This window comes from Ochotona princeps, chromosome 18 (genome assembly GCF_030435755.1).
Source record: "Ochotona princeps isolate mOchPri1 chromosome 18, mOchPri1.hap1, whole genome shotgun sequence".
Lineage (NCBI taxonomy): Eukaryota > Metazoa > Chordata > Mammalia > Lagomorpha > Ochotonidae > Ochotona > Ochotona princeps.
Genome location: NC_080849.1, coordinates 17,004,506 through 17,030,285, shown reverse-complemented (window position 1 = coordinate 17,030,285; position 25,780 = coordinate 17,004,506). Strand labels below are relative to the sequence as shown.

At 37.9% G+C, this 25,780-nt stretch overlaps 1 protein-coding gene across 3 annotated transcripts in view; it reads left to right on the top strand.

The window, feature by feature from the left end:
* Positions 1 to 25,780, top strand: part of DCC (DCC netrin 1 receptor) — a 555,681-nt gene that overhangs the window by 384,546 nt on the left and 145,355 nt on the right. For all 3 annotated transcript variants that reach the window (XM_058676959.1, XM_058676958.1, XM_058676960.1), the window contains exons 12-13: positions 3,291 to 3,432; positions 12,237 to 12,347. In XM_058676959.1, coding sequence (XP_058532942.1) covers positions 3,291 to 3,432; positions 12,237 to 12,347 — 253 coding nt within the window. The remainder of the gene's footprint in view (positions 1 to 3,290; positions 3,433 to 12,236; positions 12,348 to 25,780) is intronic.

The following is a 25,780-nucleotide window of genomic DNA, read 5'->3' as shown; positions in this document are numbered from 1 at the left end:
AGTCAAGTCTCACCTACTAGAATTGATTTTTGAGAGGTCAAAGGTCAGGTGTTAAGTACTTTTAATAAAAATCATTGCCAGACTTACCCATGGAAGCCATGTTGTTTTAAAAGAATGTTCTCATAACAATGACAGCTTTAGGTGGCTTGGTGGGGAATGAAAAATGAGGTCAGAATTACTGAGCAGTGGCAGACTGAGTCTCATATAAAAAGTATGACACATTATAGTATTAAGCTAAAAAAGTGACTGAATTCTTTCACTGAACTTCCCCAAGCACCAAGATCTGAGGCATACAGCCATTTCATCTGCAAAAAAGAAGCTAAGAAGGAATTGAAATACCAGTCTTTGCAATGTTCTGGCACTTGCTGGAAATCAATGAAAAAGCTTAAAAGACACTCATCAACTTAGCTGCTACCCACAGATGAGGATGAATAAAAATGATAATATCACTTCCAGAGATGAATAATAACCATTTTGAGGATTTACCTCCAGGGGTGTGGAGTGTATAACTGATTCTATTAGTTCATTGCTGTTAGGCATTGATATTAAGGTATTGGCAATGTTAGAATAATTTATGTAATCACTGTAAATCCTCCCCTGTGATAAAATAAGTTATTATCTTTTAAAATCTCAGTATTACTCATGTGTTAGAATAATTAGATTTTCCAAGCTTTTAAAGTAATATACAATTATTTGGTAGACACACTACACACACGTTTTCTCTCCTTTTCCAGCGTGTACATTGAGATTTAAGGAATCTTGAAGAGTCCACTACACAAAGCCATAGCAAAACACTATATGGAAATCAAAAGTGTATAATTCTTAGTGTAAGGTTTAACATTTGAATTGGTGTTTATGTTTTATGTTTGAATTTGATTTTTAAATGTTTAAATTTATTTTTGTAAGAAAGAACTGGAACACGTAGAAAGACAATCAACAGACTTCAATCTTCTGCTTCATTCTACAGAAGCCTGTGATGGCAGGAAGTGAGGCTTGGACACAGCAACTTAACACCATCCTCCCATTTGGTAGCAAGATCCCAGTTACTTCAACCATTATTATTGCCCGCAGGGACTTCATTAACAGGAAACTTGAAGAAAAGAAGAGTGTAGAAACCAGACACTCCAACATGGGAGATGGGCATTTCAATTAGCATCCCAACCACAAGGCCAGATGTCAGGGGCTGAATTTAATTGTGAGTTGTAAAAACAAGCCTGCAGCCCTTAGAAAATAACCTTGGTTTTCCAAGGGCGATGTATGAGAAGACTTACTGAATGTAGCCTAATAGAATTATTTAAATTCAATTTCATTCTTCTCAAGAATGTTTGGTAGGGGGTTTTAGGTGAGGCCCATGATTACTTACAGTGTGAAATTATGGAAAGAACACCAATCCCCACAGTTGGAAACAACTCCAGCGTTGACCTTTGACTAATCATTCATTAACAATAGACCTCAAATGTCTCCCTTGTAAAAGAGTAGAAAGGTGAAGCTCTCTACCGCTATTGCTTTGAAGTACTGTAAAATCTTCAAAAATGAGTAGTGGAATACAACTGTTATGACTATTCGTTGAATTCTTGTTTTCTTTACAAGATTCTAAAACTTGAAAGGCTGTAAAAAGAAGCCTGGAATTTCACCTGTGTCTTTCATGTTGGTGGCACGAACCCAAGCACTTGAGACAAACCCTGTGGCCTCACAGGATGTGTGAACAGAAATCTAGATATGAACTGGAGGAGTGGCACTGCAGGCAGTACTCAGATAAAGGCATCCTAAGCCACAGCTCAATCTGATTGCACCATAAGCCCCCATGTGGTAATTTTCACTATTTTGTGACTTGAAGAATTGTTGAGAAATCTGATGTTATTGTTTCTCCTGATCATGCATTGTGTAACCTGTCTTTATTTTTTTTCTATTTGGGAGCATTTTTGATCCCCTCCGTTTACTGTGTCCCTACACCCTGCTGGGCTCTAGTAGTCGACAGTATACGTCTAGTTGTCATTATTTTTAATTCTTCAATCCCTTTAAGACTTTAACCTCAAGTCTTCCATTTATGCAAAGATTTGATTGGGAGGAGGATTCTTTGGAGTTGTTTCATTTTGCTAATTTTCTATCTTTTGTTTTTCCTGTGTTCTATCATCTTATCCATTGAATATTGGAAATTATAGACTAAATCTTTTTTTCTTCTAACCTCTCCTTCGGCTGATACTATTCCATAGTACATTCTAGGATTTTTCTTTTAACTTACTTTCCCATGTATCTGTTGAGTATTTAATTTGGACAAATATTCTTAGCAAAAATTTCAATAGTCCTATGTGTATATATTCATTTGTAGAGTATTTTCTCTTAGCTTACACATGTTCTGAACTTCTATCCTACGTATTATTAAATGAGGGCTGCAAAGTTGAGGAGTTCATCAGGGGCACAACTCTTGCTTTCCTGGAACAAGCTTCTTCATCTTCTCTAGAGGATTATTTAGATTTCCTAGAAAAGGATTATCCAGCTTGAGAAGTGTGTACCTGGATGCACTATTCTGGGTCTCGGATGAAGGAAAAATACATGAACATTTCACATGTTTAACTGAAATACACGTTTAACTTTTTACTGTTTTCTCGTACCTATTTTCCTGCTGTGGCTGAAGCTGTGTGTTCTGTGGCGCTGTCTGGTAATGTTATTAGCAGATAGTGAGCCCCACAGCCATTTTGAAGTCAGGAAGGGTGAGCAGATTTGCTCTACTAGCTGCAAATTGGGATGTGGGACTGTAACTGATTTTTAAGGCTTGCAAATCATGCTCCGTTTCAACCCTGTGCCCGAGTCCTACCTTTGGTTTTATTAAGGAAGCAATGATGTCCAAGGCTGAATTTCTTTCATACACATTTCCTTGGTTTTCGTTCATGTCTTAAGCACATTTTATGTTTCATCTTTCACCACACCTCCCACCAAGGTGTATCTGGCAAATCTGTGTGTTTGCTAATATCTCTCATCCAAGATAGTCCAGTTTTTATATTTTTATTGGATTATATACCACTAAGAGTATTCGACTATGGCATTTTAATGGTACTGACAAAAGGGAAGAGTATAATGTTTACATGAAACGAAACGTGCATTTTTGTTCAAAGTAGTAAATCAGCATGGTCAAGATTGTAAGAAAGAAATTATTTTGATTCTGAGATGCTGTCCCCTAATGCTTCCAGCTTCACTGCATTATTCACACTTACGTTTGGGTCATTTCTTTCACCCCATCCTGTTGTCTCTTCTTTCTCCAATGTTTTTAATTTACATTTATTATTTCACAGAGTATCAAAGTAAGCTGGCTGCCTCCTCCACCAGGGACCCAAAATGGATTTATTACTGGCTATAAAATTCGACATAGAAAAACGACCCGCAGGGGTGAAATGGAGACGCTGGAGCCAAACAACCTCTGGTACCTGTTCACAGGTCAGTGTTCGCATGGTGGACTCTTGCAAGGTTTTGATGAATTAAATGCCTTGGGAATAAAATATACTGTCACTTCAAAGGAGCATTGATTTCCTCTTTTCCCAGCAGGATACATTGATTCGCCAGAACAAGAATAACCTTTTTTTTTTTTTTAACTTTATATCGTCTATAATGCTTTCACTATATATTTGCCTTCCAGGTCATCACATACTAAATGCATCATAGAATTTTTGTCCATATTACTTTCTCAGCATTGCTGACTCAATAACATGTGATAACTTTCATCTTTTTAAGTAATAACTTTTAAAAGTCATCTAATAAAATGGTTCCAAGATTAGGGTCACTTTGATCCAACCACCCCAACCTCCAGTAGTGAGGAGGGAGGCAGAAAGATGAGGAAAGTGATAGATCATGTGGAAAACTTACTCTTTCCATAGTTATACTTTCCATAAGTACAAACATAAATTCACTTTTGTATCCGGATTGGTAGAATTCACAGAAGGTCAAGAGTCCTTATGAAAGATGGTCTCAGTTTTCAGACAATATGCATTTTATAAAGTTTATTTTGATGATTTATTTCAGTTAATATATTTATTTTATATAATATTAAATATTTGCTTTATAAAATGCATCAACCTCTGCTTCCTTTAAGGGTTGCAGCCCTCTCATCCATGTCAGCCTGGGGTTCCTAAAAAACCTACTAAGGGGAAGGTTTAGCACTAATACCATTAAAAGTGTGAGCCCAGGAAAGTAATAATGAGAGAGCAATGAAAATAACCAGGGAAGACAGAAGTGATGCATTGGTGGGGTATTGATGAGCTGGGATGACCACAGCATTGTAAGAATTACCAGACTCACTAGGCCTAACAGAAAGTCTAACTGTCCCCGGGAACCCTAGGTCACAACCCAGGGCTCAATAGTACGTTGGGCAGCTTCTCTCCCTCATGTCTCATGTGTCCAGTGTCACCATCAGATTGTTGATTATTTTATACCCCCAAAAGTTAATTGTAACAGCTAAGACACTGGAATAGAAAGTTAAGATTACTGCCCTTATAGCAACAGAAAATGCTAATGTGATTCGCTTAGTATTTCTGAGATATTTTGGTAATTGCAGTAGTCTGTTTAGATAAGAGAAGATTTTGATTCCCTATGTCTATACAATCTTAGTACTTTCCCAGTGCAGAAAACACATTCATTTAAAATAAAAGTTAAAACAGCAAATGGTGACCGTTTTGCTATCTAAGACACTTGTTTAGTTGTGGTGGTGCCATAGAAACACTGCAAGCTTCGAATAGCAGACATTTTTTCTCAGTTTGTATTATCTCAAGCCCAAACTCAGGTGGTTGGCAGGACTGATGCCTTCAGGAGACTGAGAATGAACCCACACCAGGTCATTCTGCTAGTTACTATTAGTTACATGCTGTCCTTGACATGCCTTAACTGGTGGATGCATTGCTCCAGGTTCTCTCTCCGTCTTTGTGTGTGCCACTCCCCACTTCCCTGTCATCACCTTTTGCTGTGTGTTTCTATATTCTATCCTCTTTTAATAAGGACACTCATCATTAGTCCGCATTCTAAATGCAGCAGGATTTTTGTCCTGCGATCCTTAACTAATTGTAGGAGCAAGACCATTCCAACTAAGATCACATGCAGGTGTTCAGATGCACAGGGACTTCTGGAAGATACTGTTGAATCTACTAGATTCCTTTCTCATTTTTCCTCTCCTGGCCAGTCATCTTCAACATAATGCTCTAAAAACACTTCAGAAACAAACCATGCGGTTCTGCGTCTTTATTGAGGCTTCTAGACACCCATCCTTTACTACTTTTCTCTGTTCTCATCCCAGCACAAGACAAAGAAACAAGACGCACTGCAGTGTTGGGTGGAACTCAGAAATGGTCATTCCCACATGTATAGATTTAGAGCAATTCAGCCTCCAAGCTTGAATGCCTTATGCATACTGTTGCTTCCTTATTTAAAAATACGAAATATAGGACCAACATGTTAGCAAAGAAGGTTACGCTGCTCTTTGGGGTGTCTGTATTCCTAGTCATACTGCTGGGTTCAGGCCTGGCAGTCCTGCTTCTGATCCTGTTTCCTAGCAGTGCGTCCTGGGAGGCAGAAGATGATGGCCCAATTGCTCGGGCCTCTCCTAACCACGTGGGAGACCTGAATGGAATTCTGGGCTCTGGGCTCCCAGCTGGTATAGCCAGGCCTAATGGAGAAATGTGGAGAGTGAACCAGCAGATGGGAGCACTGTCTCTGTTTTTCTACATTTCAAAAATATAAAAAAATGAATAAATATTTTAAAAGATACAAAAATGCATTTAGGAATGCTAGCCTTATTTTAAAGGCATATCTATTTGCCATTTACTGTGGAAAACAAAATCACACACTCCTTGTTAATTCAAATAGGGCAATAAAAAAAGAGAACACCACAGGTTTGTGACAAGAAAAAAGTTAGCAAACATCATATCATTGTGACAAAAAGTGAATGGCATCATACCTTTTGAAAATCTTAAAAATGGATTTTTCAAAGCTTCTGCTTAGTATCCCCAGCACTGTGACTTGGCTTCAGTAACAAGTGTTGCTTTTCTGGAGGTCATGGGAGTGTCCACAGAAGCACAAAGAAGCCAGAAAAGTACTTCCAACTGGAAGGTGAGCTGTGAATTACACTTGTGCTCAAGAAATCTCTAGTTCCTTATACACTCTGTCTTAGGCAGAAATCATTGATTTTTCACATCAGTCTACGGCACTGTGGCATATACAGGGTTTGACCCATGCATGTATGTATGGAATTGGCTGTTACAAAATTAGAACTGCCAGAATGATTCATTTTTATAATATAAATTTTTAGGTCTGCAGACTCCAAGCCTTTTGTTTGTCAATATCCTCTAGGCTTGTTAGGTATCTCTGTTGTGTGTTTTAGTAAGATAATGAGGTATCTGCAGTAGCAAAATAATTGAGTTAGAATAAGGAATTTAAATCACTGCTATTAGTTTTACTGTAGGTACTGAAGTCAACGAAATGTTAAGACTTTAAAAAAATTTTTTAGTGCTCTTCGGAGAAGAGAATTTGAAATGTAATGTTTTCCTTGTGTTTCACAGCCACTATTGAATAAACGTAATGATTAGCATCCACTTGTATTACATGGGCTGAAAACCTGAAACAATAGCATGGCAATGTTATATCATGGTTAATATTAAGGAAGTTGTATTCATGAATAACAGCCCATCTGTTTTAATATATCTAAGACATTAGAAATCGATTAGAAAGATTACAAAGCTGAAAGGCTCGAGGTATTGGAGAGAGAAACAGGAAGAAATAAGCTGTGTCCAAAAATATAATTTTTCTACAAGAAAAGCATTACATGCCACTATATTTCCTGTAGAATAAAGTTATTTTTAGAAGTATGCAGGAAATATACATGCGCGCGCACACACACACACACACACACACACCCCAGTATGCACGAGTACAGCTTGAGACCAGCCTTTAGGTTCTGAAGGCCGTGCAGATTATACACTTCATCTCACCAAGCCCTTCGTTTCATAGAAGAGATCAGTGAGTGAGATTCTTTTTTGCCCCACCAATTGGATTGCATATTTTCAGAATCATGTTACATGATCTGTGCTGCCACCTGTATTTCACCTCTGTATTTGTGGGTGATTGATGTTATTCTATGAGTCTGTGTTCAAAAACAATCTTTGGGGACTGACATGTAGTTAAAGACACCACATGGGATTCCTGTGTCTTGTAATAGGTCACCTGGATTTGAATCCCGACTCTGCTGACTACAGTTCATGCCTAATGCGTCTCCTGGGAAACAGTAGATAATGTCTCACATATGTGGGCTCCTGTTACCCACCTAGGTTCAGACTCAATCTATAGCTCCGGTCTCGAGCCTAGAGCAACCCTGGCTTTGGGGGTCATTTAGGGAGTGAGCCAACAGATACTCTTTCTCTGTGTCTCTCCCTTTCAAATAAATGCAATGTCAAAACCTACCTTTAATATTTACAGCAAAAATAAGATCACTAACTACATTTACATCACCTATTACCCCAAGTGTATTATGTGTTTTTAAGAATGCAATGTTTTTATAACAATTTCATTTTTTTCTTATCACATGTTATTGATGAGAAATTTAGACAAACAGGGAGGGCTAGCAAGTTTTTCTTCACATGTAACTTATAGGTGTTGTTGCAAAACTCCAGCCATATCTTCTGCCTGAATTTAAAACCTATGTGATTAACTCCTAAGCTGTATAAGTGTATAAGAAGATCATGGAAGAGTACAGGTATGGAGAAAGCTGTCTATTAGGTGATAAACACTGAAGATTACCTTTGTAGCTACGTAAGTCAACTCTAGCAAAGGTTAAAACAAAAAGCTTTCCTGACAAAACCTATATTATAGATAATACTTAATATGCCCACTGTCCCAGTTTGGGACAACCATCTGCTATAACAGCTTCTAGAAATACACACACACACAACCTACCTACCTACATTCCCCACAATGACTTATTTTTACCTGCAAAAAAATGAAGGAGTGTGGTTTAAATGGTCTTATGGTGCCAGCAGCTAGTAATAGAGACGGGCCCCCAAAAAGCTTCTTGGCATGACTCTTGAAGATAGCTCATCATTTTAACAAGATAGTGGTTTTCCTTAGAAGGGGAGTCACTTTTATTTCAACTGAATTTTGGTGTTATTGATCTCTTAGATGGCTACAATCAAAGCAGTAGATCCATCCCTTCTTTCCTGCCCTCCCATGATCATCACAAGCACAATATCCTCATGCACTTGAATATTGCTTCCTAGTTGTCTCTCATGGGCCCTAGCCTCACCATCGGGACAGCTCTCAAGAGCCCAGAAAGTGTTAGGAAAGAATTGAGAATGTTTACTGAGGACCATTCCAGTTTTCAATTTAGAACAACACACAAGGACAGTAGCTTCATTTGTCTGAGTCTCTTTTCCTTGTCTCCAGAATGGAAGCAGTGAAGCATTCTATGTCAAAATCACAGGATTTGATTAGAAAATCAAATGAGAAAATAACTTGTAAATCACTAGACATATGTTGATCATCTTTTCATCTCTTAAAAACACAATTTTATTCTTTTTTTAAAAAATTATTTTAATTATCTTATGAGACAGTTCCATAGGTTCTGAGATTTCCCTTATTCTCTTCCCAAATCCCCTTCCCCTACCCCACTGACTTCCCCTATATTGTTACAATAGTGTAGTTCTTCATAAGCACTCATAAGTCCACCATTGTGCTATTTGTGTATCCTGACATTGTAGGTATAAACAATGGAAGAGAGACTAGCAGCCTGCTGTCAATATACATGTAACAGGAAAAAACACAATTTTATTAGAACATTTGAAACAAAATGATGTAACTGGAGATCTTGATGTTCAGCAAAACAAGTCATACCTGAAAGATGAATTTTGTGTTTTCTCTTATTTGTGGAAGTTAATATATACAGATAGAGTATTTTTAAAATACAATTTTATATACAACTTTTATAAGCAGTTTATCATCTGTTCCTCATAAGAACACTATAACGTGAGAACTTTTATTAGTATATAACCACTTTAGATGATAGTAAATATTAAGGCAGATTTTATATATTTCTGATGTGTCCATCCAAGTTCTTACTACATCGAATCAGAAATATCTGCCACCTAGATTTAGAAAGGAAATGCCCAGTGTGCATCTCCTGGAAAGAAAAATTCATGTTGTGTTGATCATGGCAGCCTATATCAAGTTAAATATAGAAAAGGCTCAAAAAACTAATTCTCTTGGAAATGTTTGACACAGAAAGCACTAAATTTAGACTCTGAAGACTTGGTAAACATATTCCAAAGGAGGAATTTAAGTCCAAAATGCTGGAAGTAGGGCTCTCTGCTGGTGGGTTTCTAATTCCACACATAGCACTGCCCTATTTACTGGCTACTTTGCTACATGGTCAGTGCTTAATGTGCCATTTGACTGTACGTTACTTTCAATTTGTTTTAATTTTAGCAATATATATATACATATATTCATATTATTTAAATATTTTCATGCTTCAGTTAGAATTCTAGATGTTCATAGTGAGACAGCTTAGCTACATTCTACAATCAGATACAGCATCAGTATTTCTTAAGTATAAACTATAACACCATAAAGGAATTTGGCAGGATTTTCAGGGTAACCTTGGTTGCCAATTTATAAGAGAAGCTAAAACTTCACCATGGATAGAATAGAGAAGGCAGTCTGTAAAGCTGTCCTGTGGTGTGTGTTGGGAAGGTTTACTCACAAATAGTTCATCAGGAACACACCATTGGGTAAACATTTATGAAACAAGAAAGGATCTCTGTTTTACAAGGTTCACTTCAAGTTATTAGTAAATTTTCTTTTACTCAAAGCTAAGTTGATGACTGTCACAGACCCTCATCTCAAAAAACATAAGGCAAAAAGTAGAAAAATATTCACTGAAATTTGCAAATATACTTCATGGTGACATATTCTAACTTCTATGAAAAATTAATAGATGTTTCATATGAATCAATGTAAAGCCCTACTGAATAGAACACAATATAGTGTAGTCAGAAAGATTTCCATAGACATGTCAAAATATTCCCTGTGATGAGATGTTCTATCAGTCAGAGTTCAGCCCAAGTTCAGCCTGAGACCGGGAAAGTGGGAGGTGCCTACTGAGAGGTTCATTGAAAGGAACTGGTGTATGTGGTTGTGATAACTGGCAGGTAATTCCAGTCACCACAGGGTGGCATTAGGAAAGGCAGGCCGGCGCCTCCAATAAAGTTGATGTCCATGGGCAGAATGTCTGCATCAAGGCCTCAGTTCTGCTTGTAATGCCTTTTACCTGGTGGAATCAGGCCAAGGTAGGTTGTCTAGGACAATATCCCTAAATTCCAAATAAACTGCATGTGTACTTCAGCCGCAGCTGCAAAACACTTCACAGAAATATTGGCATTTGAGCATGATTTCATACTGGTTTATTACAGCCTTGCCAAATGACTCATAAGATTTATCATCACAGTTGAATGTCCAATCAGTGGTATTAGCAGTCCTATTGACAATTTTTGCATTTTGAATACAAATGAAATTAAACTTCTACATAGTACAAAAGAGGATATTATTGGGTCTATGCCATGTTAAAAAACCTGAGTCACTCCAGGGCCTGCTTGATGTGCTAAATGGTGTTGCTCTCTAGTAAACTGTTGCTGCCTTCATCATGTTTAATGTGTTTTCCCCTGATATTTGCTTTAAGCAATACTGTGCCCAGTCAGTGTCACTGGATTTTTCAAGGGGTCTACATGGAGGTGCAAGTCTGTCTGATATAACTACAAGCTGCATTCTGTTTTAAGAGATAATGTCATATGAATTACTTATCAAGTGGTCCTCTCTGGTACCATTACTGACCTTGACATTAACAAATCCTTTGAAACCAGCCTTGAATACCCCGTCTCCTGTTAGTATTAGGAGAATTAGAACTGATTTCAGTGTTTCAGCCAAAATCTGTAGACATGTAAGGCAGTACGTGTTGTGAGTACTACGGCCCAAATAATGTCTTTGTTTCTGAATTTTTCTTGGTTTGCAATGCTTATGAAATTTCAGGTTAATGGAAAATAGAGACTGCACTTTTTTTTCTTGTTTAAAGCTATTCAACTCTTTGAAGTTTAAAAGAATCTGGCTGTTAAAACTGAGTTCTGCATGTCTCAAAAATGCCAAGTGGTCTTGGTTTTATTTATTTTTTTTTCTTGATGTAAAAGAACACCAGCTTGGGTAATTTGTACACAGTAGAAATGATTTGGTTTATGACTTTGGATACTACCTTATCTAAGAGCTTGATGCAATATTAGTCAAGATAACTTTCTGTAGAGAAGGTCAGGAAGGCACACCAGCAACAAGACAAAAAAAAAAAAAGGACATCATCCTTTCTTATCAAGAACCCATTCCTGTGATAACAGTATTAATTGGCTCATGGGCGGAGGGGGGGCAGTTTCATGGCTCATCAGCTCTTAAAGGTCTCACCTTTTAACAATTTGGATAGGACATTTAAACCATAGCCAGAAATATTCTTCATCCTACAATAATTTGTCACATCAGTAGGTCACTTTCAGATGGAAATTAGAGGACAGTTATTTGCATATCATCCTACTGATTCAGTGGCCCTCTCAGGTCAGGTTTTCTGTGCTCTTCCCCCAGGACTCCGCCTCAGAAGAACACACAGGGACAAATCACCAGAGAGATGGACTCCCTTCATCTCTCATTGGAAGCCCATACAAAGCAAAATATGATCAAAAGATGATTTCAAGAGATGAAAGCCCATACACTTTTTTTTTTTTTAATCTGAAGTGCAATGACTTTGGATTCTTCTTTTTAATTCCAAGAAAATGTAATCTCTGACCTTGACTAAATGATGATGGCATAAACTCGTTGATTGTTCTTGATTTATAGTTAGTTCCTTTCTGAGCAGCGTAGAAAAAATAATCTTGGTTCTTTCCGATTATTTGTTTATCGTTCATAGTTTGTATTTCTGCATCTGTCCTGAAGCGATTTTCAGTAGTACATTTTCATAAACTAGAGAGAATACATGAGGAAATTTTGTAAGAATAATCTGGTTTCCGCTCTGTGGTATTCTTTGCTCTTTGGGCCAATCTTTGAGTAATGACTACAACAATCATGAACGAGGTAAAATGTGTCAGCTATGATTAAAATGTTGTAAACCTCTGAAGCCAAGCTAAAAATGTTTGTGATTTGGTATTTTTTTTTTTAACCTGTAGACAATTTCTTCCTAGGACTGGAAAAAGGAAGTCAATACAGCTTCCAGGTGTCGGCCATGACCGCCAATGGCACTGGACCATCCTCCAGCTGGTACACAGCAGAGACCCCGGAGAATGATCTGGACGGTAAGATCTTCCCCCAGTCCGCAGCATTCTGGTTTCAATCTTCTCTGTTACCACAGCCACAAAGGACCCCTCTACAAAGTTGATAACCTACAATTAGAGGGAAATGTATTCTTGTCCTATGTAGAGACGTAAAGCAAGACTAAACAACAGAGATGCATGAACACATTGTCAGCAATACTTGCTGTTCCTTAACTGGCGCAGCCTCGTGCTCCTCATAAGATCCCTTTTTTTCCAGTGCAACATTTGTTGAAAGAGATTACATGGTTATTTTGAATAATTGATTCATTTTTTATTTTATTAGTAAGTAGATGTGCAGCAAGGAGGAACAGAAATATTTTCTGTTAACTGGTTCACTCCCCAGGTGGCCACAACAACCAGACATGAGCCAATCTGGAGCCAGGAGCTTCTTCTGGGTCTCTCACACTGGTGCAGGATCCCAAGGCTTTGGGCTGCCCTGCACTTGTTTCCCATCTTACAAACAGGGAACTGGATGGAAAGTGGAACAGCTGGGACATGAACCAACACCCATATGGGATCCCAGCAGTTGCCACTGAGTTATCACACCAGGCCCTCAATAATTGAACTTAACCAGTTTCTTCACAAAATCGCTACCATTTTACAGTAATTGTGAAACATGAATATGTAACATAGTTTCTCTTGCTTCTTTATGATTCTTCTGTGAAACAACAGTCTATATGATTGAATCATTAATTTTTGATACTGTTATCCTTATGTAAAAAGCAATTTATTTTTATTAGTACTCGTGAGAAATTCATGGATGAGATGTTGATATACATGTTAAAAACATATCGGTAAATTAAATAAATAGAATCTTCAAAATGAGCAGACAAAAATTGCTCTTAAACATAGCATTGATAATTTTTTTAAAAAGATAAAATCCAACAGAAATAAAGGAAATAAACAGAATTAAGAAATATGATGTATATATTTTGAGTCTCAATTGAAAATAAAGTTACCAAAGTTTTCATGCACTTAAAAAGAAGTAAATTAAGATCAATATATTTAAAGCTAAATAATCACTACTGGTGTCCGACCAAAAAAAAATGGTTAGGGGCCCGGCGGTATGGCCTAGCGGCTGAGGTCCTCGCCTTGAAAGCCCCGGGATCCCATATGGGCACCTGTTCTAATCCCGGCAGCTCCACTTTCCATCCAGCTCCCTGCTTGTGGCCTGGGAAAGCAGTCGAGGACGGCCCAAAGCTTTGGGACCCTGCACCCGCATGGGCGACCTGGAAGAGATTCCGGGTTCCCGGCTTCGGATTGGCGCGCACTGGCCGTTGCGACTCACTTGGGGAGTGGATCATCGGACGGAGGATCTTCCTCTCTGTCTCTCCTCCTCTCTGTATATCCAGCTTTCCAACAAAAATGAACAAATCTTTAAAAAAAAAAATGGTTAGAAAATAAGCATGTATTGAAAATATGTAGCACAAGGTCATTGTCTAAATAATTGACGACAAAATCTGCTTGTTCCGTATTGTGCAAACTTGAAATCACTCCCTTACGATAAAGGATAAAGATTGGGTATCCCTTCCTCATCTTTACACTTAGGTGGCTGTGTCTTCCATTTCCCTTTCTCAAGTCTGTCTTCCTTTGTACTTAAAATCCTTTTTCATTCTGTTTTTTTTTTTTCATTTCTGCCCCCCTCAAATATCTGTCATTCATCACTTTAGTGTAACCACAGATTTAGTCTTTCCCCAAATCATTATGGTGTCAGTAAAACAATCCAAGGTTGCTGTTTTTTGCAGTAATAATAACAATGACTGTGATAGTAGGTTACAGATACAGAAACACACACACCCTTCCTCCCTCCCTCTGTCGCTCAAGCACAGAGTAGGTCAACAGACATGGATAACTTCCATTTAGAAGAGCCTTGAAGGATGAATTAGAATTTGTAATAGTTATGCAAAATAGTGTATTACAAACTGAAGAGTACTAATGGAGAGTAAGGTAAATAGAGACTTGAAGTCAAGACAGACATGGACTGTGTTAAAGGGAAAAAAATGCTGAAAAGACTATCAGGGAGCATACATGTGGTATTTGTTGATATTTGTGAGATAGGCAAGTTCTAAATCTGGCCTGGACTTTGCAAATTATCTTAAGGTCATTAAAACAATAAGTTACATAATCCTCAATTACTGAAGGGGTTTTTAAAAAGACATCTAATTAGGGTTGCATTCTGAAGAGATTGTTGTGACTGAAGCACACAAAATGTGTTGGAAGTAGGTGGACTTAGGCACAGGTAAAATAAGCTTACAGGTAATACCAGAGTTCACTGAAAAAAGAGCTGGAGGCTTGGAGATATACTTTAACTTGCTTTAGGCCATGGCCCAAAACTACGCTTGACAATGTTCATATCCTTTCCAATAGAGACCATTTCTTCATATATGTATAAGTGTGTTTGTGTGTGTGTGTGTATATACGTATGTATATATATATATTTTTGACATGTTTTGAATGCCTACATAGGAGAGTTTCCAACAATTTGCAAAAAGGCATATTATGATTAGCCATGCATGGATTTTATTTTTTTTTTTCATGACCACACACACTCATTTCAAACTTTCAAAGTTTGGCTATAGATACCAGGGATACTTACAAACTAGGGGTGAGGAATAAATGAATAAAGTATCTACTTTCAGGAAATACTGAGTCCTGAGGCAGTGACAGACATCTCTGAAGAAGCAGAAATCATGTTAGGGGAAATGGGGAGGCTTAGTAGACTACTCTTTTCAATAGGTGGTTGAAAAGATCTAAGTGGGTAAATATGAGCCCACAATTTAAGAAACCGAAGAGCACCTATGGGTATAGTCAGACTAGAGTCCTCACAGCATCACAACAGTCAGAAGAGACACCCTGAGACCATTTGCCCACCAAGGAAGCAAGGGGGCCCGTGAATGGAGCTTCAACTCATAAAGATATAACCAGTGTTATGTAAAGACACTAGAATGGTTATTGTTTCCAATGTACCTATTTTAAATTATTTAACCTGAAAATTAAGCATTAAAGATGGTGGACATGTTTTATCAATTCTTCTGATATTGTAAGCATATACTATGGCTTCACTTTAAATAAGAGTGACTTAAGCTAAGGAAATTTCACTAACTTGATCAAGTCAGTGACTGTGCAGCTGGAATGCAAGACTATTGGGGCCAGTGACTTCTAATGTAGGAGATTACTGCAAAGCTCCAGTAATCCCATAGATCTTAACTGGTAACAATAAGACTGTGATTCAAGACAAATGATTCTAAGAAATGAGGTCATACAATTTACCCAAACCCAGGAGGCAGTGTCTCTTACTGGAAGCATTGAAAATAAATGGAATGGAGGTGTGAAGGTCCCATAAAGCATGCAGAATGAATGGAACTCTGCTGAACTAATGCACTCTTTCTTGTGTCTCTGATTGAGTCATAATCTTAATCCAAAATATAAAATTCCAGCCTCTCAAATGCACAAAACTTCCATTTATGTCCATGTATGCTGAATAAAATATGAACCTGTTTCAGATTCAAAATATCTATGCCCTTCTCATAAGTAAAGTCTTAATACATGCCTAATTAGCTTTGAATTTTTCCATTGTTTCCGATTAATAATAACCCTATTCTTCCTGCAGTATTCTGCTTTCCTTTCTCCTTAAGAAGGTACTGATGCAGTTAAGAATCTAGAATGTGCTGTCATGGGTGGTATAAACATGAAAATGATAAGAACAGTTTTTTGAGACATAGACGGATCACGGTTGCAGTATTGGAAAGGACTTCATAGATAAGTAGTGCTTAAACTAGAAATGTCAGGAAAATTATTTAGGATTACAGAAAAGATGTGTGGGACAGTGTGAAGACGTGTCTAAGAAACAGACTTTTAAAAGTCTTCAGAAAAATCATTTCTGCCACTATTTGATCAAAACGTGTATTCGCTTATGCAAACATTTCTGTTATCATGAGATTATATTGGCACATTTCACATTAGCACTTTTCTTGTCCTTCCCCATCTTCATTCTTCATTCAGAAGATAATTGCCAGCTTTTTTTCTTATTATCACAAAAATTATCGTGGCCATTTGGCACATCAGTTACAATGCTGCATGGTCAACCCACACCCCATATTGGAGTGCCTTGGTTTCAGTTCTGGCCTTGTACCTGTTTCCAGCTTCCTGTTGATATGTGGCTAGCACACAGCATGTGTTGGCTCAGGTAGCTGGATTCCTGCCACACATATGGGAGGCCTGGCTTAAATGCAGGAGTCCTGACTTGAGCCTGGCTCAGTCCCAGCCGATGCTGGCATTTGCAGAGTGAGCAAGGAAGCAAGATTTCAACCTGTGTCTTCCTCTGTTTCTTTATCTCCTTCTGCCTTTCAAATAAAAAGATAAAAAACACCCACATTAGCCATCTGGGAAAAGAAAAGGTAAATGAAATTGGAAGCATTTTTTTTTTTTTACTATACCACAGAAAGTTGTGCTGATAGGAAACTTCGCTGTTAACATTCCCTGGACGCAGTGCGTTGGCAGACATTTGCCATCTGGCCTTACAGTTTCTTGGTGAACCCTGAAACAGGGATCTGCTAATTACTCCCAGACTCTGAACTCTAGGTCAGTGGACAAGGAGCTTTGCTATTTGCACATCGTTAAAAGCAACACCCCCCTCTCTTCTGTGGTTTCCTTCTTTCCTTTTCTGATCAGCTTCAGCAATGCCAAGATGAACGGTAACTTGGAGAAATACTCCAATTCCTTATGGATTGCCCTTTTAATTAGGATGTTTTGTTAAAGTAATTATAACACCAAACCTTGTTTGTTCATGGTTCCCTGGAAAGCACATCACCATTTCTAGCAGCTGGAAAGTTTTAAAATATTTATTTTGGGCCTCAAAATCTCATCTTAAAAAAACCCCAGGAACGTTAGAATTCCCCAAGGTTCGTATGTAAATATCTTTCATAAGGCAATGAGAGAATTTGTGATGAATTTCAGCAAGGTATCGTCTTGAAAATGAGCTCCTGGGTCTGTTTTTGCTGCCAGTGTTCTGTTAAGTGAGCAGGTAGAAATTTTCACACACAGTAGTAATGTGATTTAAAATTAACATATAACTTAACGTGGAGAGGCTTGGTTTATAAATGTTAGCCAGGCTGAGGCTTCCAGAAGGACAGCGATGATTCAGCAGAAAGGGAAAAAAAAAGGGAAATCTAGCGGCCAGCTCTTTGTTCTTACGTCCAGGAGACAGTTAGCCCCTTCACCCTGATCTGGTGGTAGGGTAAGTTCACTGTAAGATCACCTTGCTGGAGAATCAGAGTGCAAAAAATCCTGTGGTCTGAAACTTACGCGAAGTGCATAAGTGAGAAGTACTAGGGTGAATCACAATCCCCTGAGGGTGGGGACATTTGAGCTGAGGGTGGGGACATTTGAGCTGTCATGGCAGAAGAGTGGCTGCACATGTGATCAACATGAGGGTCCTGAGACGGGGAGCTCTCCTGGGTTGTCCAGATGCACTTGGGGTATTTGCACAAGTTCTTCCATGAAGGAGGCAAGAGGGCAACAGTGAGAAAAAGGAACACGTGACAACACAAACAAGGAGGGAGACATGCAGGTGCCATGGAGATGGGCAGCCCTTAGGAGGCAGAAACATCAAGAAACAAGAGGCTCAGAATCTGAGATTCTGAAGTCTTAAGCTTGAAAGAAAGTTTAATGTTAAGAGTTGGAGAGAAATAGCATATTCTGTGGTTGTAGACTTATGAAAGGCATATTGAATGATTTGGGTTAATACTCCAAAGTAGGTGTTATGTGACAGAAAACAGATACAGTGTTGTAATTTGATATTCACTCAAGCATTGCTTTTTTGAAGAAATTAAATATGCTTCTACATTAGAGGTAAAACTAAAATATATGAATTCCTATGTAGTATAATATAGAAAACAAAGGAACTAGAAAGGAAAATTAATATCACCTCTGAAGGAGAAAAATTCTAAGATGGAACAAAGGTGAATTTAATTATTTTTAAAATAAATTGCATAGGTTTATTAAAAAACAGTATGTAAGTCTATTTTATGAAAATTGGGTAAAAAAAAGCAAGGTATTAAATTGCATCCAAATAAAAATTTACAATTTTGTGGAAAGAGTAGGATTTACTCCAATAAGGACAAAAAATTCTTCCTGTCAATTTAATTTGATGTTACTTGTTTACACAAAGCTATGGAAATGGCATGTTATGAACAACAATTTCTTCATATATTTATTACTTATCTTCAAATTATTACAATTACATAATCATTCATGTTACTGTTCAGGACTAACTTTCTGATATATAAATATATCATGACAAGTGTTAGAAAAGGAAAAACATAAAGCAATGTAATGTCAAAGCATGATTAAAAATAATCACAGGAACTTTCATTGGGAGCCTATAAATGCAAGTGAGAAACCATATTTCCAAATGACAAATAGATTGTATAATTAGGTGAACCAGTAAGACTGTTATTCCACTACAGAATTAAAAAACCCAATACCATATTATCACTCAAAAGAGTTTCATCTTACACTAAGAGATCTAGTAGACGATGTCAAAACTGGTTTTTGGGAGAAGCTTGAAGTGAGCACCTCTTTTTGTTCATATAGTTGTTCAGAGTCTCAGGCTGCATTGTCCAACGGATGTCATGGATTATTGAAATTTAGATCTGGATTGAAGGAAGATTCAAGTCAATCCTTTTGGTATTTACAAAGTTGTTCATGTGTGTGTGTGAACTTTCTGAAGCCTTTATGACCTGCTTGACTTTTTCTAAAGTGTAGTGAAAGGAGTTAGGTAAATTCGGAAGCCTCGATGACTCGATTTGAATGCTACTGCCTTCATTATAAGAACTTGGACAACATCTCAGCTTCATAAGCTCTGAGTTTATTATCTAAAAAGGGCAAAGTAATGGTGTCTATCTCAGTGACTCCTGGAGAGAATTACATAGGGTAAATAAGGCTCTGATTATAATTCTATCAGTTATATAAAATATTCCCATCACTGGTCTAATGAAGCCGCTGCTGGTGCAGGGTGATGCAGCTTTGTTGACTGCATTGAGGTGACAGATGTGGTTTCTTCTTGTACAAAAGGAAATCAAACCTTTAGCATATGTTAAAATCTCATCAATTAAGGTACGATTTAAAGAGATTTTGTACCTATCAGTAGTAGATATAATAGGAATTTTGAAAAATTAAGGGGTTTGAATCATATTTTAAAAACTCAATGCATGAATATGGGCGTGCTTTCAGAACTTGGCTTTATGAGAAACTAAAGGCAAGCATCACGCTAAATAATTACTAAACACATTTGCTTCAAGATCCAAATAAGTCTAGGAAGCTTGCCATTGTTTCTGTTACTGAAGACTGTGGAGGTTTGGGTAAGAAAAACACTTGAACAACCTTTACGGACCATACATTTTATTATAGAAGAAGAAAAGTGTTAGTTTTCAAAGAATGTGTTTGCATATTTTGAAAATTTACGTAACTGAGCTAAACAGATTATTTTCCAATTTGAAGTGCTAGAATTTAACAACACAAAGACTGGGCTTTCTTCATGCTATGCTAGCAAACATTTTAAGATTGTAATGAAAAGAAATGCACTATACAGGTAAATGATCATGAAATAGATCCAGGACTAAATGTAATGAATGTAAATAAAGATGATATATAAAGAAAAACATTACATTCTATGTAAAATATAAAGCAATGCACAAATAGATGTTTTCAGATAGGAAAAATGAGCACCATATGTTGATGTTGGTTGTTCCCAAGGAAATCATTAATGCAATACCAAAAATTTTTGAAAATGTATCATTTGCCATAAAATTAGACTTAAAATCAGTGTAGTACTGTGGCATAGTGTAACAGAACAGACAAGACAAAAACATTTCTTGGCATATGTGAAGAATACAATGCAAAACGAGCTTGGCATCTTGGCAGCCACCAGATTAGTTTTTAGATGGTGTTGAGATTATTGCCAGCACTTTTGGTAGAACCGAAAATGTGTTTCTCCCTACAAGATTGTCGGTCATTGATTTTTGTGAAGGAATTGAAAAACAAAAGCGGGTGAGTGATCACTTCTTAAGAATATTTAATATAGAAAGGACAGGGATGTTTTCAAAGACTTTTTTTTTCTTTTGGTATTTTCAGTGTAACAAAGATATGGGACTCAAACTTCCACAAAACCGGGTGTTGAGAGCCAATTTCTCACCTTGTACCTCTTAGTACTGACTCTGCACTGAACTTTGGGCTTGGTAGTTGCTCCTGCTAGTCATCAGTGCCAGAAGCTTCCGCATCATTCTCCGCTCTTCCATCTCACTCTCTGCCAACATGCATTCCATCACCAAGATCGGTGATCACTACTTCCCCAGCATATTTGAAATCTATCCACTATTCTTCATTCTCTCCAGCATACTTCATATCAGGTTGTCATCTGTCACCAAAAATAGCCTCACATCTGTCCTGTTGACACAATTTTGCTCCCCCTACACTCTGGTCTGCATAGGATTGTCGAAGGAATGTTTCACAGCCAGATCTGATGGCAGCTGCCTCTGCTCAGCTTCTCTTCCAGGTGCCCCTTCTTCAGCCTCACGTCTGATGCTCTGTCATGTCTGTCAACCTACACTTCATTCCTGGTGCATTTATTTCCTTTACTACATCAAACCTCAGAATTTTGGTATGATGTGCATTTTGCCGGAGTGGTGTTTCCACATACATTTTAAACCTTACTCTCCTGCCAAATTTGAGGGACATTTTACTTCTGCTAACCTTCCTCTTACCTGAGTTTTATTCCGAACTCCAGTAACACTTTGAGCATACTGTGTCTTAACAATGACCACACTCTCTCAGTAACCTTGAAACAAAGATCATGTTCTGTGATGAACTTTCAAAGGTTTTATGTGATGATTTTTACTGGTAGATGCTCAATGACTATTGAGTGTGTGTGTGTGTGTGTGTGTGTGTGTGTGTGTGTGTGTGTATGTGTATAAACACTGATAGCTTGGTGATGGGTGAAGCACACTCTTTTTAACATTTAGCTCCTTACTGATTTTCATTATCATAGTAAAAAATGTACAGATAAATGGAGCATCTAATATCCATTGCTCTTTGGTGTACTTTTAAAAAAAAACTAAAGCAATGCATTCTGTTTTTCTCTTGTAAGATATTAAATTTCAATCCCCTGTTGATTTAGTTATCCACTTCCTTCAAAGAAGAGAGAGAAACAGGGATGGAGTTCTCCTCCACAGGTTCACTGTCCAGGGGTCTGCAACATCCATGACTGAGGATAAGAGCTTGGGACTCAATACAGCTCTGTAGCTTATCTCTTCCAACGCATTGCAGCTTTGAAACTTGGAACTGGAAAGAGCAGAACTCAAACTCAGACACTCTGTTATGGAATGTTAGTGCCTAAGTACCATCTCTACTGCTGCCCCAAACACCTGCTTTGAAAATCTATAGTTTTCTAGAGAAGAATTTGACATAACATTTTGGAGATATAGTGATGCTTTTGTTTATTTTGGGACTAATTATGCTAATTATTGTGGAGTTTTAAGAGAAGACAGTTTGAATCTGTTTGTAAGGGAATGAATGTGAAGAATTCATTTAGCATATTATTTTGGCAAGAAGTGATATCTCCAAAACCCCATTCAGAAAGGGGTTTTTGTTTGATCCAAAATCTGGAGATTATTCACTGTAGGGTTTCTGCTTGAGGGCATCAGAATAGAGATGAAACAAAAGTAGTGGTGAAGCTGTGTGGTCCTTGTAGCTGATGTCCCTGAACCATGAATTGAAAGGACTTGTCTCTTGGATGTTGATGGGCTTTCCTTTCAACAGATGCTTCTATAAAGCCACATTCAGTGTATTTGCTCTCAAAGTCAGGTGTGGATTCTCTTACTAGTTTAAGTTGTCAGGAGTTTGTAAAGGAAATTGGACTTCATTATGTTCATTCCTGTGTTCTGCTTGGCACACAAGCTGCTACCGTAAATCCGTGTATTTCATCAAATATGACTTGACAGATGGAGCCCATGCTTGTTGAACTACTGCACCAAAGCAGGATGGTTTGTCCCCTTGGGCGGGAGGCAGGTCTGTGTTTGGGATTCTGTGTTTTGTGTAAGCAAGAGAGAATTGGAAAGAAAAGCTCTGGATGGTTTTTAGGGTTCAGTATGGGGTAGTACTTCCCTGAGTACTACATTATTTTTAATCCTTTTTTTCTGTTGCGTTATCACTGTGGACCAAAACCAGTGTTTTGATGTATGATGTGGATTCTGGCAGATAATTTCTTGGAGGTCAGATTGTTCACTGAGCCAGGGAAGAAATCCAATCCAGTAGTCATTCTGGATTATCACTTGGGATAAGCCTATCAGTATCAGCAACGGAGGACACAGGAGGCAGGATCAACCAGTTTCATTAACTTATATTTGGGAAACTTTTTTTCAAAATTAAAATGTGTTATTGTGATAATAAGGGGGGAAAGCTTTGGAAATTCCTTGTAAAAGTATTGGTAGCATAGCCATCTACTTTCCTTGAGTTTCTGTTTACCTTCCCCAGTTCCAGGAGCAGTAAAAAATAGTAATACTAGGCAGGCAAATACAGCTAAAGGTGCTGTGGGGGAGAGAGTTAAGATGCTACCTGTTGGGGCTTCTCAACTCCATTTCTGCCTCTGATTCTGACACACTTTCCTTCAGAGGACGCAGCAGGGGATGTTCACCTACCAGGGTCTAGCAGGAACCTGAGAAAGTCACACGCATCTCTGGCCTCCGGGCTGCGCACGGCCCCGGTTCAGTTATTGCAGCCAGTTCTGGGGCTTGGGGAGGGGCAGATACAGCAGGTGGATGGTTGTCAATCTATCTCTATTGCTCTGCCTTTCAAATAAACGCTGAAAATGAATGTTAAAAATGGCATATTTGTGAACGTAAGATAACTAAAATGAAAAGGAAATGTTACTAAACAAAAAGGTAAAATGAGGTTAAATTACAATTCTTAACATTGAAAATTTTTTAAAGGAGGCAATATAAAATGTGTAGGAGAGATGTATGAAACTTGTGATTTATTAAAGATATCAGTGAAATCTACATTGAATTTATGCATAACAGGTCTGTGTACATTTTGATCACTATTATTAGGAACAAAGCAAAACCTAGGTGATAATACACAGCTTAACTCTGGAGATAAACAGGAAAATATTAGAAGAAAGTAGATTTCATTCACAGAAGGAGGAAAAATGAAAGTTGTCCATCTGTATTGATAGTGAGGTTGGAAGGGGCCAAGCACAGAAGGGCAGCCTGAGGGCATGTTGCAGCTAAGGGAACTGTTTTGGCATGTAGTGGGGTGATGGGTTGGACACGATTTGCATCAAAACCTGTAGAACCATTTATGGAGTGGATTTGCTACATATACATTTTAAAATACATAAAAACAGATGATAGGAGTGGAACAGTTAAAGGTGCCAAGTAGAGTTCAGTCATGAACATAAGTGACTATCCCCTATAATAAACACCTGAGTTGCCAGGTTCAGAGATGAGTAGCCTAAGAGAAGTGATGTTGACTGGAGAGAACAGGTCCCGCCAACAGAAATGAGCATATTGGTATGTTTCAGAAATGCCTAGAAAGATAGAGTGTGGATATTTCCAGTGCCTTGCGTAATTTTCTGAAACGAAGTATGTACTACTAAGAACTGGAATGACGCTGTAACAGAATAACCCATAAAATGCTGTGTACTAAATAGAAAGCAGATACGTGAGAATTTATCAAAACCACCTGCTGCCTGACATTGCTTGGCAGCTGCATCTGAAGCAGATGGCACACAGCAATGATCATCCTCATTGGCAAGAACTGGCAGTGTCTAACACTGCTGCCCACCAGAAGAAAAGAAGTTTCTATCATTTTTCTTCTATTTAACTTCTGTACTATTCCTTTCAGCTTTATAATTCTTATGGAAAGAGTTGAACAAAATGGATTGATATGTATGTGTATATATGTATTTTAAACTCATATAAAATATTTTATCCTACTCACTATACCGAGTTGAATCACATACTTTTGAGCAAGGAGCCTTCATAGGAGCTAGAGTTGCAGAGATTTTGAAAGTAGATAAAATGATCATGAAATTATTGTATTAAATAGGAAGCAACTGAGTATTAATATATCCCATGGAGGGAAAAATTTTGAGGGGGTATTATTAGTGGTGAGGGACGATAACAATTGGAATAGGATTGTTGGGGAAGGCCCAGGCAGAGAGCTCAGTAAATGCAAATGCCCTGAGAACTGAGCGTGTCTGAGAGACTGCACAGTATGCTCTGGGCAGCTGATTGCAGGAGGGAGGAGCGTGAAGAGAAAAACAATAGTGGGTGCCATCAGAGACATAAGTGTAGGGATGATTAATCAACTCCAAGGGTCCCTTTTAGACCATCTCCGAGGATCTGGCCATATAGTGTAGTTTGAGGAATTTTAAGCAGAGCAATAACATCTTACTATATTTTATTTATTTTCACAATGCCCAGATAATATTTGTATTCATATATATTTACTTTAAATGCCATCTGTGTACCGAAGGCTGCCTTATCCCTATTTCAGGCCATAAAATTGCATCAAGACCTCAAATGTCAGAACTAATGTTTTAGCATAATAGATGTAGCTGTGTCTCAGGATGTCAGCATCCCACTTCATAGTGTGGCTATGAGTCCCAGCTACTTGATTTCCATCCAGTTTCCTGCTCATGCATCCAGGAAGGTGGTAGAAGATGGACTATGTAATTGACCTTCTGCCATCCATGTAAGAGACCAGAATGGGATTCCAGGCTCCTTACTCTATGTAACCTGGCAAGTATCCAGCTGCTGGAATCATTTCAGGAGAAAATCAGCCAACAGAAAATCCCTTTTCACTTTGCCTTTCAAGTCGATACCTCTAAAGAACCCTACAGACTTAGATATCCAAGTCCTTTCCTGGTATCTCCACAGTTGTGACTGATAAGCACAGATTTTACAGTATCAGGTAGAATTCCCTGGTGTTTCCTCATTCAAGTGTCTTATTATTTCTCCAGACCTTTATTTCATTCCTTCCCCGCTCAAATCCACTGTATAGCTCTACTGGCTGTCACTCCTAACTGTCCAAATCTATCTTATCACCAGAAATCTCATGCAATTAAAAAACAAAACAAAACAAAACAAAACATTTTTCAAAGTAAACTCCATTTCCCTTGCCATGAATTCTCTTTTATTTTCACCTAAAAAGACAGAATAATCTTTCCAAAATACAGGATTGATCACAGTTCACTTTCCCTGCCAAAGTTAACGATTCAAGACATTCTCCTTAATAAGATCGGATTTTATTACTTACCCTGCTTTGCCTCACAATGCCTGTGTCTGTCTCTCTCTTTCTCTCTCTCTTCCTTCTCTCTCTTTTTTTAAAGTATTAGCATGGACATAACCTAAAAT